Below are 20,256 nucleotides of genomic sequence, written 5' to 3'. Positions count from 1 at the left end.
GTGATATGCAACAATTAGACCGTGTTTCCACTAAAAAGACCAAATAACATTTCACACTACTCCAGTGTAATTACGCTTCCCATTAAAAAGAGGTTGCCATGGCATGTTGTAATCTTTTAGGCAAATGCATTACCTGAAATTACCTGGAAAGTCACAGCCATAATTACTGCACAGTTACAGCTATGGAAGATGCAGTGATTAAAAACCTGCTCATTGAAGTGCAGTTCAGGACTACTGAATATCACATTAAAGGATGGATGTGGTACATAGCATCCTAAAAAAGGTAGAGGAAAACAGGTTTTTATCTTTTTTTATTATTATTATTTGTGCAACCTTGTAGAGGATGAAGTTGTCAGCTGTTTAAACACTAAAGTAAAAGCTCTGGTGCCCTACCTGATACATTAAGAAGTTCAGACCAAACAAGAATGGGCCTTTTCAGTTTGTTGGTTAAAATGTCCTTATAAAGTTGCTGCACTCAAGACAGAAACAATTTATTAATTCCCACAAAAACAAAGCTTTTCTCTGAATATATTTTCATTGCAGACACACAGATAAACTCCAGGAGAAATTGTCCAGGAAAGGTCCCAATGGGAAACCCACAAATCCCTCTACCGCACTATCTGGGCATTAACCCAATACATCTTCTTTAGCCAGCTAAAACAGTTTAATAGTTACAAATGGAAGACTTTTAGAGCAGTGGTGGGACATGGCCAGCCCAAATCCTTTCTTCCTTTTCTGTGAAACAGATCGGTCCTAATCTTTCCTCTCCCAGAAAAGCAGAAGTGAGACTGGCGTACTTTCTACAAGTGGATTTCTGCCGGAGGATTTGATGTGAATGTAGTTTTTGGTGGATTATGTGACAAATTAAATCCAAATTCTGGTTGTTTCCATAGACTGCATATAAAATGAGGGTACAACCACTGCACAAGGACTGTAATTCACAAAATCAACATTGCTGCTGGCATTATTAAGACCTGAATCTACAGAATGAGCCCAGCAGGAAACTCAGCAGGAAAATGGTTACTGAGGTCCCAGAAAAGGCAGCCGACCAGTTGTGGCTGTAACCCCTGATACATCATCAGTGTGAAAGGTAAAAAAAAAAAACAAGTGAAAGCATCGAATAAAACACTGTATGAACGTGTGGTTGAGTGGGTATATGTGACTTGTAGTGTAAAACCACTGAGTGCTCAGGAAAAGTAAAACATCCACTATATGGACAAACCTCTTAATCACTGAAGTCAGGTGTTTTTTTTTTAGACCCATTGCCACAGGTGTATTAAATGAAGCAACTAGCCGTGTAGTCTGCCTTTTCAAACATCCATGAAAGAATGAGTCGTTCTAAAGCGTTTGAGTGCGGCACTGTAATAAGATGCAACCGTTATGACTAGTTTGTGATGTTTATTCCCTTCCTGCTATTACACAATCAACTCAGTGGCGTTATTCCAAGCTGAGAGCGTTTAGAAACCACAGCAGCTATAAATATGTAAAGCAAAAAATGACTTGAGCTGTCAAAATATCTTGCTCGGAACTCCTTTACATAAACAAAACACAACTATGTGCAAACTGCTCCTGGTAAAGCTGCCACAAGTCAAACTGTGCATGGTAATTTTAGAGCAGTTTCTGGTGGGGGTGGGGTCAATCTTCATCAGTCTACGGTGTTAAGGTATAGACATATGTTCACTGACATACACAGAGTTTAGAGGTTAGAGAAGAAACCAAAACAGGAAATAACAGTTGTTTTTCCAGAGTTTTCTGTTATATTACTCAAGGTTTCCCAGTGATAATCAGTCTTTTTCCTTAGTGGGGGAAATTAAATTAATTCAAGAACTCTCCAAGACCACTTCTACAAAGATACCTAAAGATTCAGAGAGTAAGCATCTGCTTGAATATAAACTACATTTGCTGTGGTACAAACACACAAGCGCAAGTCATCTCCAGTAGTTCTCGATGGGTCATAAATGCCCCGACTTTATTTATGTGACCATTAAAGTAAAGATACCATTCAGTGAGGGTAATGTGAGGGCGCCAGCTCCTGCTGCTGGAGAATTTAACCTGTGGGAGGACATAATACCACGGCCGCGGTATTGTGCATATTGACTCACCGGCTTGACTTACCGGCTCACTTAAAAGGCAAAACAAAGCCTTTATAGATGTTATTAGATATGCTTGAATTTTTTCATAACACTGTCTGCTATGAGAAAAATCTATAAAACAGGTAAATCCATAAAGAAGGAAAAAAAGATAATGAGTTGGAGAGAAAGGTGTGGAGTTTGGTAATGTTTAGTGCCACGGGGATACATTTATTGCTGTTTGGTAGATGTGTTTAAACACCGAGATTCACAGTCATAACTGTCGACATCAGGTGATGGGGGTTTTAGCTCATGGCTATGAAAACAGCTACTGAGATCATTGTGGCTACACGGATGTAGTTATTTGGTGATAATGAGTTTTTGCACTCAATAAATCTCTGATGTGATGTCTTCTGAATGCCTTATAAGTGAAACGTTTTGGCCAACTAGAAGGAGACCCCAAGGTAAAACCAAGACAAGGTCACTAGGGTCCCACCCTAAAGCCAGTAGAGAGTATGCCTTTTGGCAAAGGTATGCCTTTTGGCAAAGGAATGCCTCAGTATCCTCCCAGGTGAGCTGAAGGATGTAGCTGGGAAGGGGGTCTGGGTCTATGGCCCTTACAACCCATATCTAGAATTGCTGCAAAAGATGGACAGATGGACGGATGGCTGGATGGATGGTTGCTTCATGCCTTTGCTGACTCTTCTATTTAATTACCTCTAGTAAAATTGCAAAATGCCCACAAACATCTCTGTGTTCAAGCCGCATTAACTCCATTTATTTAAACTGTTTTCAAAACACACTGGATGCAACTTCTCAGCTATTACCATTATAACACAAAGACACTCGTCTTTCTCCTATGTGTTAGAGTGGCTGCAGGATGCTGGGCTGAATAATTTAGCTTGTGTATTTGGCTTGCCTCGCTCCATAGTAATTTGAACTGAGCACATTACAGCACAGAGCCAGTGCAAGTGTCTGACAGGAGGGGGAAAAAAGAATGCACGCTGAAGTTCAAACCACTGGGGGAAAAGCAGAGAGGGCATAAATAAAGAGAAGACAGGTAGGTAGAAGGCAAACGACTTAGTCTTACAGTACCCACCTTCACATTAGAGAACAAATTGGGGTTTAACCTCTAAGTTTATTCTACTGTTGAACACAAAACTGTGAGCATGTTGCACCTTGTTATATAAAAGCATGGCCACATATACAATGGTGTGAGGTGTCTGACCTGAGTTATTAAGATTCACAGCAATTAAAAATTTTTGCATGGACAACTTCTGCATCTTATGTTCAGGGAGAATGTTGTGGGTGGCCTAAAAGTTTAGGGTGATGGCATAAATGTGACAGAAGTGGTTGGGCATGTCATTTTTTTTTTAAGTACAGGAAAGCGGTACTGGGAAAGTTTCTAGAAAGAGAAAAGCATTGTTACTACCTGATAAACATTTCTACGAAAACAAGGACAAAACAAGTTTAATGACCAAAGTAACAGCCACACGGTCATTAAACTTGACATTCACTGTGATGCACAGACACTCTGGCACTGCGCACCCTCTTTGTGAGACATTTATATACAGGAGGCGTGGATTTTGATAAGCAGTATTTTGCTTCCTTCACAGCAGGTATTGAGTAGTCTTCTGAAATATCTTTGGATGTCATTAGTTTGTTAGTATTTCAGAATAACTGCATCTTGGCTTTACATCTGAAGATGCTGATCTCAGTATTCCAGTATTGAACATGAACTTCCAAGTCCACAAGGCAATCCTTTTAGTTGACTTTGTTATCATCAGCAACATAAATAAATAGATGGTATATATAGTTACATAATTTCACCAAAACATCAGTCTTTCACTGCCCTGTTGTTTAATTCTGGATGGATGGATGGATGGATTTGCTCCAACAACATTTTCCAATTCCTATGGGGTGATCCTTGGGCGTTCACAGGGAGAGATATAGTCTCTCCACCAAGTGGAGTCCAACCTAGCATTCCTTCCTATTTAGGTCAACCCAGAAAACCTTGAAAAGAAGGTATCCAGGAGGCATCCTGATCAAATGCCTGATGATGACTTGATGATCCTGGACAGCAAGCAGTATCAACCTATGGTACGTGGATGCACCAGTTTAGAAATTTCAGAAAAATATATATCAACTCTGTTTTTAATCTGTGTTTTATTACTTGACTGATACTGATGGATAACATGGTCCAACTTCCAAAACTATTTAATCAGTTAGACGTGTAAGTTATTATGCTGCTTGAGCTCTTAAAACTTATTTCAGCTGCTCTGTTTGGATTGAATGAAAGGACAAAGCATCCAGATTCAAACCAAAACCACAGCACAGCAGCAGCAACAATATCAGCAGTAGCAGTAAAAGTTTCCTTTGTAATAAGAGTTAGTAAAAAGCAGGACAAGGTCTTTTCTGTGGTCAACACAGCCACACACTTGTTGAATCACAATATACTACACAACCTTTTCCCTGCAAGAGCCCAAAAAACAAAATCCTTCCAATCTTTTCCTGTGAAAGGAGATCAGCAGGTCTTTAGCTGATATAATATGCAAGAAGTCAGGGGCTGCAGTTTTAAAATGCTAGCCTTCACACTGGGAAAAAAGGGCAAGCAGGAAGGAAGGGGAGATTGAAAAATAAATGGAGTATGTGATTGACAGCTTGTGATTCTGGGTATTAGTCTGAATTGGATTACAAGAAGAGAATCAGCCGGCCATAACCCCTGGAGTGCTTGAGACACATTAATATTGAATATCCAAGAGCATTCACCATCAGTGGGCTACAAAGCTTGGTCACAAAATACCGTATCTCCTACGGAGAACACAGCCTGAAGGGCTTCAAATCCAAACCAACTCAAGCATTTGAAAGCTGCCAGCCTGTTTGTGCCAGCCTCTCGTGGTTGCCAAGGATACGCAGACAAGTTGTTGACAGGAGATGAATTTGCACATTAGTGTTCTTGGACTTTGTCTACGTGATTGAGTAGCATATAAAGATGTGCTGACATCAAAGCTAACCAGTGAATGAAGAGGAAACTTGAGTGAGCTGCAACCTAACCTTATAGGAAACACGATCAGCTGACTGTGACCTCTTATCAAATGACATGTGATCATTATGGCCTGAACTTTGTCTCATTTTCCAGGTAATGTTACAATAAAGAGCAACTTCAATCCACCAAAACACCACCGCTGACTTGTTTTGACATGTTGTGTTCAGGGTTTATTTTTTACAAATAAAGAAATCTATATCAGACGACTGTTGTTCTGTGTTTATATTTATGCACTTTTTAAACAACCATAATGCTTACCAGAATTAACATCACTTATCTGCAGTATACAGAAATCCACCTACAGCTTGCCTTAATAACACAAGAAAATATATCATAGATGCATTATCAGAATACTAATACAAAGTTACTGTATGCTGAACTTCAAACAAAACAGTATTCGTCTGAGACAAAATCAGCCCTTCTAAACTGCCTCATGGGGATACTGGTCTTTTCAATCTTTTTAAATCAACGTTGTTTGTTGCAGCTGCCATGAAATGTAAAATATGAAAGTTGCATAAAGGGAAGAAACTTTTAACAAGATTAGCTCAGTTCTCGTCTATCATTGTGTGTCAGAACGCGAAAGGGCTCAGGGGGGAGCTCTTTAAGGGTAAAAATAATGTGACAAAGATGTAAACCACCCTGAGAAGAAAAGGGTTTTAAATGCCAGCTTTAAAATGTTGATTTATTGGTTGATTTTACTGTAAGGATAGTTAAAGTTACCCGCCACGCAGCCCATGCTCCATTTCCTCACACTTAAAAACAAAACAAACATTTTTATCATGCTAATTAACAGTCAGGGGATTATCCCACTGTTTGCTTTCAAAAATCCTTTGCAGCAGGCATGCAGACAATGAAAGCCGTGACAGAGAAATACTTCCCCGTGACTGTCATTAACTTTCCCCCTCAGATCTACATGAATGACAACGATGACCCATTTTGACTGCACTTAACAAAGGGGTACAGATCGCACCGCTGTAATCTACAAAAACAGTTAAATCAATTTGTTTTAAAGAATTAAAAAACAATAAACACAAAGTCAATATGACAAGTATTATCAATCGATGTGAATTTAATATAATTTTCAGTTTTAAAGTCAGATAGGAGCGACGAAGCACTGTTAAATTATTCTTCTAATGTAGGTGGTTCATAAAAATGTTTTATTATCATATAGTGATGATTAACAAGAAAAAAAACTGTTTCAACAAACCTATTCTCTTGACTTTCTGTCATTAGTATCCAATTCTTTTCACAAATACTCTAATCACGAGCTCCTCTCACATGGCTAATGCTATTAAAACAAAGTGATTAGACTAAAGATGAAAGTCATTACAACAGAGAACAATATTGGTTTAGTTGAGATCAGCAGACTCACAGTGTTGAATTTATGCATCTTGGCATAAATTTAAATATCTTCTTTTCTTAAACGACCTTAAATCACTTTTTCTGTTTCAATTCTCTCTTTTGGTTTGGTTTCAACAAAATGTGATTTTCCAATTTAGTTACTTAAGGGACTTAAAATGTAATCTGTAACTTATAATGAGCTCGGACTGTTAGATTGTTTATTTCTGACTGTTTATCTCACCTCCTGGTCTCATTAATCTCACTAAAAGTGTGGATGGTGATTAACATGTTTTACATGCATGTGTTCGCCCAAAGTCCCATGCAGCAGTACCACAAAGCATATATTACTGTATAAAGGAAAAAGGAGGCTAATAATATTGCACTCCCACTGCAGATAGCTAATGATCTAAAATAAAATCCACAGCATGCACTTCAGATCTGAAACCAGCCTGGGACCTGCATCTTTCCCATTCTTTCCCCATTTTCTTTTTTTTTTCAGCTTCTATCTACAAATAGTCCAATTTACACGACAAAAGCCTGCTTTCAAACAACAGTCAGGTTTGAAGAGACGGACTAATTATCCATATAATAGTCATCGAGTGAAATGAAATGCATTTTCATGACATACTGAATGCCCCAGTGCACTCTGAGCAGCCTAATTTCTCCTTTCAACATCACTGTTGTTGTAGCTCGCTAATTAATTGATAAGTTTTGATTTCTTTCTTTGTTCCAGGTTTACCTTGCAGTTAACACACTCCCTATAAATGTTTCACGTTACAAACCTTGTAGATCAGAGAACAAGAAGCCTTCTTATCAAAGTATAGTCAGATACACAAAAATAAAAAAATACAGCCCTGTCATATATTACTATGATTTCTGTTTGTAAAAAGAGAACATGAGTGGAAACAAAGACAATGACTGTAGGGAAAAAAGAACAGAATCCACGTGCAATGTTCTCAGATAAATCACAGTCACAGTGGTAGAGTCACTGAAATCTGTCAATAGGCAATTCCCCACAGCATGAAGATGAAGAAAACAATATACACACACACATACACACCAATGCCAAAAACCAGTTTCATTACCTACTGCCGGCCAAAGCCTGTGGTGTATCGACAGGACTTGGTAAGGAGAGGCAAAGCTCACCTTTAGGTAAAAATGTCAGCCGGTGTACACTGGAAGTCTGAGTGTGAGAGTACCAATTGAAACACCACAAGACTTCCTTTAGCCCAACCTGCAAATCCATTTCAGATCTTTTTATGTGGGACTACAAATACATGTGTTTTTTTAGACAGTTTTAAAAGCCCCTCAGTTTGTTTCTGCCTGTTGCTGATGGTTGGACTGCAAGCACTCTGGAAGCTTAAAAAATATCATGTAAGTGGAGGAGAGAGGGAGGAGAGAGGGCTGAAGGAGACAGAGGTGATCTGGATGATCCGGGGACGGCCCACGAAGGGTTACTGATGAATCGTTATTGACATTTCATTTAGCTAGCTTCTTAGCTCTTAGTTAGAGCGTAGACACCACTACGCTAAAGGCACTGTCGCATTAGCTGACTGACAATTTTACTTTTGTTGGATGAGTGAAGGGACATTTCAAACCTCCAGATTCACAATATGACTCATAACAAAACATCATTATCCTGTGCAACAAACTGTGTTCATTTAACATCACTTAATGCTTAAAAACATGCAGTATTAACAGTTTGAAGTGGCACTGCCTGACATCTTAACTCATAAAAACCTCTGAAATGAAGCCCAGTGTAAAATGCTTTTAACTTATTAATACCTTACCAAGATTTGTAAATCAAAATTAGTCCTGCAATAAGCAATAACCTAGACTTTATGCCAGTCTATACGCCATAATCTCTAGATCCACAGTCCAAACTGATTTAGAGTCGATGCTATGAAGCTAATAAATAACTGAGAAATTATCAGCTGCAATTCCAGTTAGTGTCTCACCCTGTGGATGAACTAATCCACCATCGTGGACTGCAGCTCAGCATCTATCCCACAGTGGAATGAAATCCACTTTTGGGGAAAACCATTGATTTCTATCAAAACAATGAACACGTTGGGGAACGGGAAGATTCGCAGGTCAATCAAGGGCATATAGAGTTATTTCATTTGCTCTTCAGATGATTATAGAAAAAAAAAAAGAAAACTAATAGAATGAGTTGTTAAAATATACAGACAAAATAAAGTGTATGTGTGAGAAAGCTGCAAAATATTAATATGCAAACTATTTTCAGCATTGGTAAATCTGTCCCCCAATTTTCACAGTGAACCGTTGACACTCGCTAGTGAAATGTCATGACTCTCTAAAGCTGAAAATAAAACACTGAAATTACTCGTTTTGAAATTACTTGTCTTGTCTGACCACTGTGTGTGTATATATATATATATATATATATATATATATATATATATATATATATATATATATATATATATATATATATATATATAGCCAGTAAAGGCCTTGATGTATACTGAGATGGATGCAGGCTATAGGCTTAATATACACCACACCCTCAGTGCATTTAGGTCTGTTGTGTGTGGGATGCAGGGCATCACCCTGTGATATGATCTGACTATACGAAGGCTACAAGACACACATAGACATAAATATGACACCCATACAGCAATAGGATGAGTACGTGTGTGCATGCATGTGTATGTGCGCATATGCAGAATTACCCCTATCATTCACCTTGAGTCATTAGAGAGACCTCACAGCCAGGAGACCTGGAACAAGTACATTCATCCTCATCCTCTCCCAGTACAAACTACTATATACCTTCCAGAAACCCAAACACTGCACCAATCAATCCTTACTGACTCTTTTAAGAGCCCTGTAGTAACGATCTATATTAATATATGGATTTAAAATATCCAAAGGCTTGTGGGCTATCCACTAGGACCGTATATCCACAGTGACTTTATTACACTAATACAGTATTCATTCCTTGGCCCTTCGTGCCACCCAGTGTCCTGGCCTCAGGGTAGAGGTGCAGTATAATCTGTCTTCACAAGGTAGACAGTACACATCCTGATACATACAACATTTTTAGTCATTAACAATTAGAATTTACAATCAAATCTTCACTGTGAAAGCTCTGTTCTATACAGATACATATTTTATGCTTGGATCGCTTAAGCAAGATAACAAGCTAATATCGTGCCTGAACGTGTGGTTTTTCTATTCTAATTCCGAGCTGCCTTCTTCTGTAGAAACAGAATAAACACTCAAAGTCAGAGACAACTACTAGGTGTCAAAAAGTGCAGTGTGCAACAATTAACATTAAATTAGGTCCAATGTAAACGCCACAAGCTGAAGCTAATATGTCACAAGTCTGCCGAAACTATGTGTTGTCATTCGAGGGTCATTCAGGGTGAAGAACAATCTTCAAAGTAAATACAAAATACACAATTTAAGAGTTTAATACAGAATTTACTTGCACTACTGACATACTTTGGACTTTTTATGTTTTAAAAACAGAAGAAGGAAAAAAACAGGCTTTTAAAAAAAAGTGCATTTCCATGAAGTACAACTACGAACTGAATAAATAAAATAAATAAAGGTAAACTGAACTAAACATACCGCAGCCTGGTGGGAAGTGAATTCAGACTTCTTTTTCCTTAATATCTACATTTCCAGAGAACAAAGTAGATGCAGGACAACAATCATTATCCTATCTTAATAATCAGTAGAAGCTAAAACAGAAATTCAAATGAAAATTCTATTAATTACACAGCTTTTTGAAGAAAAAGTAAACCAGATGTTAGTTTCCTTTCTACCGGGCATAGAGACAGTTTTGTGAAACTGGAAAACAGATGTGACATCTATCGATTTCATTTAAATACGAGTGCATGAACAGATGATTTAGACAGCCTTTAAATAAAACAACAGCACAATCAAAGGGCCTTTTATATGACAAATCTCCATTTGGAGATCAAATTATACAAATGTTAAAGCATTAAATTACTTTCCAAGTGAGCCAATTTGTTCAGATTAAAGCGTTACGTCAGGCAATTCCATTTCGATCGGGTTTTATTCAGATTATTGACATGAAAGATTCCAAGTAAACACAGCTATTGATGACTAATGTCTTTTCAAAATAATGGCACTGCTATTGAAGAGAGGCGCCACTGTCAGGATTGGCAAACACACAAGTCCTTTACTCTATATAAACACACACACTTATGCAGGAGGCTGCTGGGCTGTTTGTGGGCCTCAGCTATTATAGCCATTAGACAATTAAACAGAGCACCTGGAGAGGCTGGCAGTAACTCTATCTGACACACACAGACACACACACATAAAGGGTCAATACAGAAATAGGACTAAGAGGCTGCCAAGTTAGCCCGAAAAAAAGACTTGGAATTTTATTTCAAGCTCCAAAGCCTGGCAAAGCAGCTTTTACTTTTTTGTGAAACACATGCTTGCTTGCAAAGACGCACCCACACTCATGTGCACACGCACAGCACCAGACACAGTGTAAAGCACATAACTGTGTTGGGAGTGGGCAAAAACCACTGAACTGAATCCTTAACGCGGGAATTGTTAAAAGCGGAGAAGGTAGCAGAAAAGTGGATGAAGAGAACAGAGGAAAGTAAAGAAAATAAAGGGGAAGGAAATGACTGGCTTGTATAGATGTCAGAAGAGAAAGCAAAGACTAACGCGTCATCACTGCTCAGCAGTTGATGTGTGATAGCCAAAGACCTTTACAAACCAGCATTTATCTGTCGTTTTCTGAACAGCAGGATGTGGTCGCACAAGCCCCTCCATAGAGTTTCCACTGTGTAAAGTTTAAAGACGAGTCTGTGCTGACAGAGGTAACAGGACTGACAGGATGACGTGTCCTTTAAGATACATACTGCAGGCACACTGTCCTTATAGCTAGCCAAACACTCATTTACATTTCATCTGCATACTAAACAACAACAAGCTCCACCTCATCACACACAAACACTCACCAAGGAACAAGATGATGAGTCACTTAGGACAGCAGCAGTTGCTCAGAGCAGAAAAGGTGAGTGTATGCATAATAAATTGCAACAACTCTTTCACTGCACCGAAAACCTTCCTCAAAATATAGAGCTTCGGTGTGGAGTCTTTAAGGACGGGGACATCCCCAGCGTGAAAGGAAAAGTTTCAAGGTGTGTTTTAGGTTGTAATTCAAGTCTGGCTTCAAAATCAAACCATAAGCACAATTATGTCTGCACTTTATACTGCTGGTATATCTTTACGAAGGGGCACAGTAGATCAGAAATGTATTTGGTCACCGCACCAAGGCGATACAGACTTCACTTCACAACCTCACTTGAATTCTCCAGGAGAAACTGTATGAATTCTGCCTATATTTTAATAATATCCTATGACCCCCTACTCTGCCTTCAAATAGAGTTAACACTTCAAGTAATAGTTTTAACCTTTCTAAATAAGTTTTCTAGCAGAGACCTAACTAGGTCTAGTAGGGTGGCTGTAGCTCAGGTGGTAGAGCAGGTCATCTACTGATCGGAAGGTTGGTGGTTCGATCCCTGGCTTCCCCAGTCTGCATGCCAAATATCCTTGGGCAAGATACTAACCCCAAATTGCTCTCCGATGCATCCATCGGAGTATGAATGTGCGTGTGAATGCTTCTTAGAAAGCACTTAGAGAAATGCGCTTGTGCGAATGGGTGTGAATGGGTGAATGTACAAGTTGTGTACAGCGCTTTGAGTGCTCAGAAAGAGTAGAAAAGCGCTATATAAGAACCAGTCCATTTACCATTTACCATAACTCCTCATCTTCCTATACAAATTGAAATACTTCAGCTTACTTCAGCTGTCTGCTGATAACAGTGGCCCATTTTTCCAAAGTGAAAATGTGTGAACCTTCAGATATGGATTGTGAGGCATTATAACATGGGCAATGTGTTTGCCATTAGACAAGGTTTGCTGTATTAAAAACAGGGCATACATATAACCAGCAGCTGTCAAAGATTTTGCTTTTCAGTTGGAGAAAAGTCTTTTTAGAGAACAGTCTGAGTTCCAGCACTGATACCTTGCACATGGTTTTAAGAATAGGACGACATGTCCTTCAAAAAGTCATGTGATGTATTTGATCTGTGGCTAAATTTCTGCCTGTTACAGTTCAAATGTACTTTGACCTGCAGTGTTTAAGCTGTATTCACATGCTTTTCCAGTCCCTGCTTTTTTGACATTCTCACACAAACTCTAAACAGTGCTGGGAGAATCTAGTTGGAACAAAACCTGCAGTCACTTCTTCTCACAGGCATTACTAGAAAGATTCAGTTTTATTAAGCCTGTGGTCTCCAAACTTTCTGTGCCCAAGGCACAGCAAATAGCCTGCCAAAATGTACACAGAGCCTTTATGTGATCTGACACGTGTTCACTTCTTCTTTTGATTATATTTCAGACAGCCCCCTTGTAGAATTTGCACATAGCATGACAACTGCAATTTGTTTTTTGCAAGCGTGTCACCACTCCATTAGCATATACAGGACTTTGCTCGTCTCCAATACATTATTAAACATTTTCACACAGTCCAATAAACAGTCTGGCTGCCTCTGGTTCAGCCTGAGCTCTTTGTTGAAATAAGCCACGTTTCTTTCCAAAGGAATGTTTAGTGTTGATGAGTGACCTTATTAGCAGCAGCTAACCTCTCCTGTTAGGTGACATACTCGTCTGACTTGTTTGATTTGACACACATCACCTGAAGCCATATGAGAATGCTCAAAGACAATGGTCACACAATTTGGAACCATGAGTTTAAACACAGGAGGGCAGAAGGCACGTGACTGCCACTTCCTGTTTTTCGACAATTACCTGCTCCTATGGATATAATCAGGCATCATGTAGGCCTATTACAGGAGAGTTTGTAGGTGGAAACACTGTGTTTGTGTGCCTTATCAAACTGATACAGAAATTTGCATTCTTATGTGCAGCTTTGCCTAAACTAAGGCTGCGCTCACCTTTGCACAAAGAGCATTTTTCACTGGTAGAAAAAAAATGCTTGGACTGTTTGGGCTAAAAAAGCAGCTAAAAATGTCTTTTGAAAGATAAAATTTCCACAGTACAAGATGGAAATAAATGCAAACTGTTGCCTCATCCTCTGTCTTTTGAAACTTAAAGAGACGGAGATGGCGTTTTCCCTAATGTTTGTGTTTGCATAACATTGCACGGGGGAGGGCACAGTATGGTGCACAGAATGCTGCCTACCAACAAGAGCTGTGGACAATATGCAGCTCACTGCAGACTGGGAAATGGCCTCTTTAATCTGACACAGTCATAACAAAACAAAAAAAAGAAAGTGACTCTAAACAGTCTCTTTATAATTAATGTTATGACACGTTAACTATCATGTTATATAGGCGACTGCACTGCAGGAGGACCAGCTTTAGCTTGTCCACCATCACCGATCATTTTTTGGTTTTTGAGAAACAACAGATCCAACTACTTCTTTCAACCAAAGCAGTTAGGGAGCTGACAAGTTTAAGTGCTGGCAATAATGTTAAAAACACCGGTTTACACATTCACCTCGACAGCATTAGAATGTCTAATATATGTTGACATCAAATCAAATCGAACAGAATAAGAAAAATACCCTCAATCTTTCATTATACTTTCCACGTCCACTACGGCCCACTCAGGTATGAGTGACAAATTTCATCAGAAGGTGGGTGCCAGGTGCCTGCTTGTTTTTTGTGTACACACGGAGTTACGTGTGGAGAATTTGCATTGCAATCCACAAACTGCGCATGCACCCCAGGTGGTGGACTTCAAAGAAGTATAACGGGAATGGCTACTTGGCCATCAGGTCTCCAGCTGTCCATGTCCACAGCAACGCATAATGAAGGCTTCAAGCTGCATCTTACCTGTGGTTAGCCTACGTCAAAGGAAGTGCAGAGCACATGGGTCAGCAATAAGCCCATTAACTCAACCGCTAACAAGAGTTTATTCAATGCATTGCAAGGTTGTGTTAAAATACAAATGTAGAAAATACATTTCTCATTCTTCATAAAATCGCAAGGCATTCCAGGAGGGGACTTTCCTGCAAATGTTACTGAAATGTTATCCAATTAATCTTGGAGAAGAAATTGTTACTAACAGAAAAGTAGCTTGCTATGTCAACCTCATAAGCTTTGATTTTCCCATCCATTTATCAGTAAAGGTTTTCATCATTATCACACACACACACACACACACACACACACACACACACACACACACACACACACACACCCCTCGCTGCTCTCTCACCAAAGACCCGGTTAGAGCGAGTGAAAGCCCGGGGTCCTGACAGTGGGGAGGCGGGGTTCTCCAGAGAGCGTGATTTGAGTCAGACAAACAGATTGAGCTGATTGTAGGATTGTGGCAGTCACTCCCAACAAACTATTTATCCTTTCCAGAGCGACCCATGCTGTATGCGCTCTGCCCATCTCAAACTCAACATGCGTCCGCTGACACGACAGCTCAGTGCAGGGCTGATCCCTTGATAATCAATCAGATGGTGAAGTTTAGCTGGGAGATGGCAGATCTCAGATAATTTAAAAATCCACATAAAAAAAAAAAAAGCACAGGAGGTCACAAAAGATCATGGGGTGCATGTAAGAGTGTGTTTGGTCAGCAAATTTACTGGCTTTACAGAAAGGGCAGAAAGATAAAAGTGTGATCTGTAGAGGAGTTCAGCACAAACCTGGAGACCTGTGTGGTCCAACTGTACTACGTGAATGGCTAATATCAACTCAGAAATATCTAGAAGGGCGCTGATACAGCACATGCCCCACCGGGAACCACACATCCATCCATCATCTTGGGTTTATCCTTATCAAGTCGGTGATTCTCAAAACCAAACTGATGACTGCTTCCTTCATCTGTGCTTAAATTTCATACAAATCAGCTTCATATTTGTTATGTAAGCTTTAAGGATATTAATATCTCTGAAGCCACTACTACAGTGTAATAAAGGTGTGATAGGAGAAAAAAAAGCTTCTTTTTTTTTTCTTTTACTGGACTTGTTAACTGTCAGCTACTACTGGAGGTTTCAAATCAACAGTGGTGATCAAAGCGGCTTCTTTCAGCTGCTCCCTTTAGGGGTCGCCACAACGACCATCTCTTCCATCTCCCATCCCTTGCAATCTTCTACACCAACAGCCAGTTCTGCATGTCGTCATTCACTACATCCACAAACCTCCTCTGTTGTCTTCTTCCATGTTCAACATTTTTTCTCCAATATATTCCCAATTTCACATGCTCAAACCATCTCATCGGTACAAGTACACATCTAGTCACTACACTTCTTTTGAGTTCTTATGAGCCTTTATTATATATGCCCCATGCTTTTTTCCATGATGAGAAGCCATAAAGCAACTATTATGTAGTGTTGTTTTCTAGTTCAAAGGAAAGCTTCTCCCAGAAGATTCCAATATGTTTATTAGCCGCTTCATTAAAGTTGGGGTTGGTGAAGCCTCACACGTTTGCTTTTCTGGCTTTTTTAATTTTTGCAACACTATGAGTTACAGAAACTGAGATTAACATGCATATCTGGGTGAGATCTAAAGTGACCTCCCCTTAGCCTCAGTTTACTCATTTAACAATAAAACACACAGATGATTTTGTTTTGAAAGAAGATCACAGCTCAAAGTCTCTTACTGCCAAGCAAACAGGAGCTGATCTCATGAAGAAAAAGTTGCATTTTACTGCTTGAAGCACTACTGGATCTTTTTATAATTTACTACTGCAGGTTGTTACAGTTCATCTCCTGATGAAGGAAAAATATGCTCTGAATAGAGCACCTGACCTGAATCAAACTTATAACCATGCATGCAAGTCGACACAGCATCTGACATTTTCAAAAATGGAAGAAAAACACAAAGTATTGTGTACAGGACTTATTATTTTTTTGTTATTGAAAACAAAACAGTAATACAATGTGTTACAACTGTACTTTAGAAACATGAAGATCTGACCTCAAAACCCCACAGGGTTCAGAACCATTGTGTTTTCAATGGGACAGTCGTGTGCTGACTTCCCCCCAGGTTATTAAAGTCGCTTTGAAAATCACAGCTGAACTCTAAAGCATAAACATCCAGCTGGGATGTTGGAAATGGGATTTAGGACCTCACTAACAAAACACAAACATTAACACGGTGTTATTTTGCCTAACATCATGATAGTAAGTGCAGGAAGACCGTGAGTACGTGTAAATGCACAATTGGCATGGCTTAGTTTGTAAAGAGATTGGCTTCTTGTTGACATGGTTTATTTAATGCCACATTCATGTGGCTGATGGCACGACCGCAGGGTTTCTGACTTATTCAATGGCACTTGACACATCTTAAGCTTGGCTTGTCAACCATCTGCAGTACATCGTGTCTTTAATAACAGACAATAGAAAAAAGGCAAAAGGCTTTAGTACAGATACAGAGTGATGTATCAATAAAATCTCCTGTTTTAATATGAAACTATGCCATGTTAAATTGTTATGAAGCTTCCGTAAGCTACATCAATGTTAAATGACAAGATTTCATAAACAACTGGTCTCCATACAGTTACTTTAGTGAGTCTGTTTGTTCATTTTTTTTTGGCCACTGCCAAAAATGCATTTCACTCTTGAGTAAAGTAAATCCCTAAAATATATTCTCACACAACAACCCTGATCCTTTGGTTGGTGTTTTTGGTATCGAGGTAAAAACCCTATTATAATTCTCTCCTGAGAGTAAAAATATCATGAATGTCAGGGATCATTTAAGGAGTCAGACGAATCCACTGCTGTGATATTTGTATCTGCTAATATTGACCACGGGTCTACAGACATCCTGGAGGCCATGCAGGGAGGTCATATCCTGACCTTCTTCACAATGACTCACCGATATCTGATTTACAAGTGATTTTCAAATCAGCCCACATGATTCTGTGTCTATCAGCCACATGTTCTTAATCAGGACCCTTCTGTGCTCACTCACTCTGTCTGTCTATCAGTGCACCCCCGTGAAAAAGTAAATGGAAATCAAGCTTCCTCACAGAGTTGAACATCACCAGTCAGCTGCAAGATTTAAACCGGCAGGAGGAGTGAATAACAGTTATTTGGTTACAAGGCAATGCTCTGCAAGGAAATCTTCTCCTGGCTTTCGTGCAGATGTTAATTTGGCATATAACAGTCACCCAAAGAACATGCAGACACTAACTGCAGTGCTGCCTGCAGACTGCAGCAGCCTCCTCAACGACCACCTCGAGGAATAAAACAAAGAATGCGCAGATATAATTTAGCACAATTTAGGATTGGCTTAATAAGCTGGAGTCCCCAGACACCACATAACAACCCTAAAGGCCCCCTTTGTCCATGCCCCAATGTGTCAAAGGAATTTTGGAAGCACAAGGGGACAGGCACTATATTAGTTTGGTACCTTTAACCCCCTAAGGGCTGTGGTAACCCTCTTCCTACCTCTTTGCTCTCCAATGCTTTTGTTTTTATAGATTCTCCCAAGTCTTGGCACCAAAATCCATTTGCATTTTATCAAGAAAAAGTCCCTCTTTGGACTTTTCAAAACATGCGCTTAGTGTTGAGATCATCACCTGCAATGCACATTTTCAAAATGATACAAACACATACCACTATCACAGTGGTTTAGATCTGATTTAACGTTTTAGTGAGGATGTTTTAGTATCGGTCGGGGGCTGCGAGAATCATAATATCACAGATGAAACAGCAGGTTGGCTGCTTTCATAAGATGCTGCCTGAAACCACCTCTGTGACTTCAAGGCTGGGATTTCCCCTTATTTCGACACACACACACACACACTGTGCACTGGCATAACACAATAATAGCAGACATGCTACCTGTTGGTATTTTCACCCTGCTGCAGGCAACAAGGCTAACGTTGTTTCCATCTGCTGTGACAAAAAACATTCAATAACGAAAAACACAGATGCTGTGAGACTACCACTGTAAATAAACACAATTAAGCTTCTGTTGCAATAATTAATACTATTAATTAGAGAGACGCAAACGTTCGTTTTTTATTTAAAACAAATTATTTTAGGTTAGGAATGATGGAGCTCACTGAAAATCTAGGTCACATAAAGATCTATGAAAGGATGCAAAAGGTGTGTTTTACCCCCCTCTCCCAGCCACCATCCGAGAATATACCAACTAATACCAGTTGATTCTGCACCAGCCCCTGAGACTGGGAAACTTGAAAGACAGGTAGGTCAGCCCGGAGGGGGGCAGTGGATCTCGCAAGCATTCCTGATTTTCCCCCGGTGTAGTGGAAAGGCAAAACGGTATTACTAACTGCGTTCAAAAAGCGCCCTAATTAAACTGCCAAGTACACCGAAGAGCATACAGAGATCTCTTCACGTGTAAATATGATTAGATAAACATTAACATATATCCTGTGAATTTCGGATATAAGAACCACCTCACAGTTTGTTTCGACTAACTAAAACGATTAATTGTGTACCTGGTGTTCGCCAACTCCCACCGCTCTGCGAGAAGTAAATCAGCGGTTCGGGATAACAAGACTGTCGTGGCTAAAGTTAAATTTACATTTACATTCGTTCTTTTTTGCATTTTATGTGTGTGCCGAATTGCAGACAGGTTGTGAACAATCACTATAACATGTTGAGTCACGTTCTCCCATGACTCCAAACAGCCCCACGCCAAGGCACATTTAAAATATCGGATTTTAGAAGGAGCTCAGCTTGACAAGAATCCTCTCCAGTTCCTTACCTCCTTGATTTTAGCCCGTCTCTCCCTGGTTTCTGGGTCCTGGGGTTCTAGTCCCGTCGCCCCTGGCGGGCGGTGGTACTCTATGAAAGGTAAATTATTGCCATCCTTCCCACCTTTACCCATGCTCTCCTTTGTAACTTTCGCTTTATCAGCTAGAATGTCATTTTGTATCACGTCGGGAAGTTTTTGTAGAGTATCCTTAGCCTCTAACAGAGCCTTTTCGTGGTCCTTCTTGATTTTTGCCAGGAGCCTGTCGTCGTTTCCAGCCGAACCCGCGTCGCTGCTGTCCGGACCGGTGTGGGTGTTCGTTTCGACCGCGGAGGAATGAAAGAAAACTCCGCTGAGCAGCTTGGAGGAGTCCGGAAGGAAGAAAATTGCCCCGAAACACAGGGTTATAAAAGCGCTGAACACTAATAACAAAATAAATTTCTCTGTCAACCTGAAAGAAGTCGGGCTGGCAGACTTCCTATTCGGGGTCGCGGTAAAAGGCAGAAGAGTTGCAACTGGCATTTTCCCCTCTTCCTTTAACAACTCAAACAACACACAAAAAACGATTTCAAATGGGAGATTTAACTAGAGTCGGGCTCAGCTTCGGCTTATTCCGTTCAGAAATCCATCTCCGAGTGATACGAGCCGTGTCAGATGGAAAACAACAGCGATAAAATCTCCTGTGAAAAGTTCTGCCGTGAAGCTTGTGTCCATACCGGAGACTCGCTGCAGATAGAGCGAGTCCAACGGCTCACACAGGAAGCCACGGTAGATGGGCGTGACTGAAAGGCGCGATGACCTAATCACGTTCGTCCCTGTGAGTGGTGGGAGCTCGGATATGGGCGTGTCCCGATAACTGCGTGGTATAAAGCCGCTGACAGCCTTGGAAACCGTCATTTCTCACTAAGCGGGGAGATTGTTTGAGTGGAATGTTACACACGGGAATTTGAGCTTGTTACTTTCCTAAGCAATATACACAAAAGTAGGATTTATTAGACGAAATTCTCCACCATCTCTCCGAGATACAGACAAGTAGGTATGGTATTGAATGAGGAATTTTAAGAATTACCTGAAAG

General features: G+C 40.0%; 1 protein-coding gene across 1 annotated transcript in view; it reads right to left on the bottom strand.

The window, feature by feature from the left end:
• man1a1 (mannosidase, alpha, class 1A, member 1) overlaps positions 1–19,918 on the bottom strand; it is a 163,340-nt gene extending 143,422 nt beyond the window's left edge. The window contains exon 1 of the mRNA XM_006805649.3: positions 19,193–19,918. Coding sequence (XP_006805712.2) covers positions 19,193–19,702 — 510 coding nt within the window. The 5' untranslated portion in view covers positions 19,703–19,918. The remainder of the gene's footprint in view (positions 1–19,192) is intronic.
• Between the last annotated feature and the right edge of the window lie 338 nt (positions 19,919–20,256).

Source organism: Neolamprologus brichardi, chromosome 15 (assembly GCF_056152115.1).
Source record: "Neolamprologus brichardi isolate AB-2024 chromosome 15, ASM5615211v1, whole genome shotgun sequence".
NCBI classification, from domain to species: domain Eukaryota; kingdom Metazoa; phylum Chordata; class Actinopteri; order Cichliformes; family Cichlidae; genus Neolamprologus; species Neolamprologus brichardi.
Note: the sequence above shows the minus strand (reverse complement) of the source record. Positions and strands in the feature narration are given on the sequence as shown.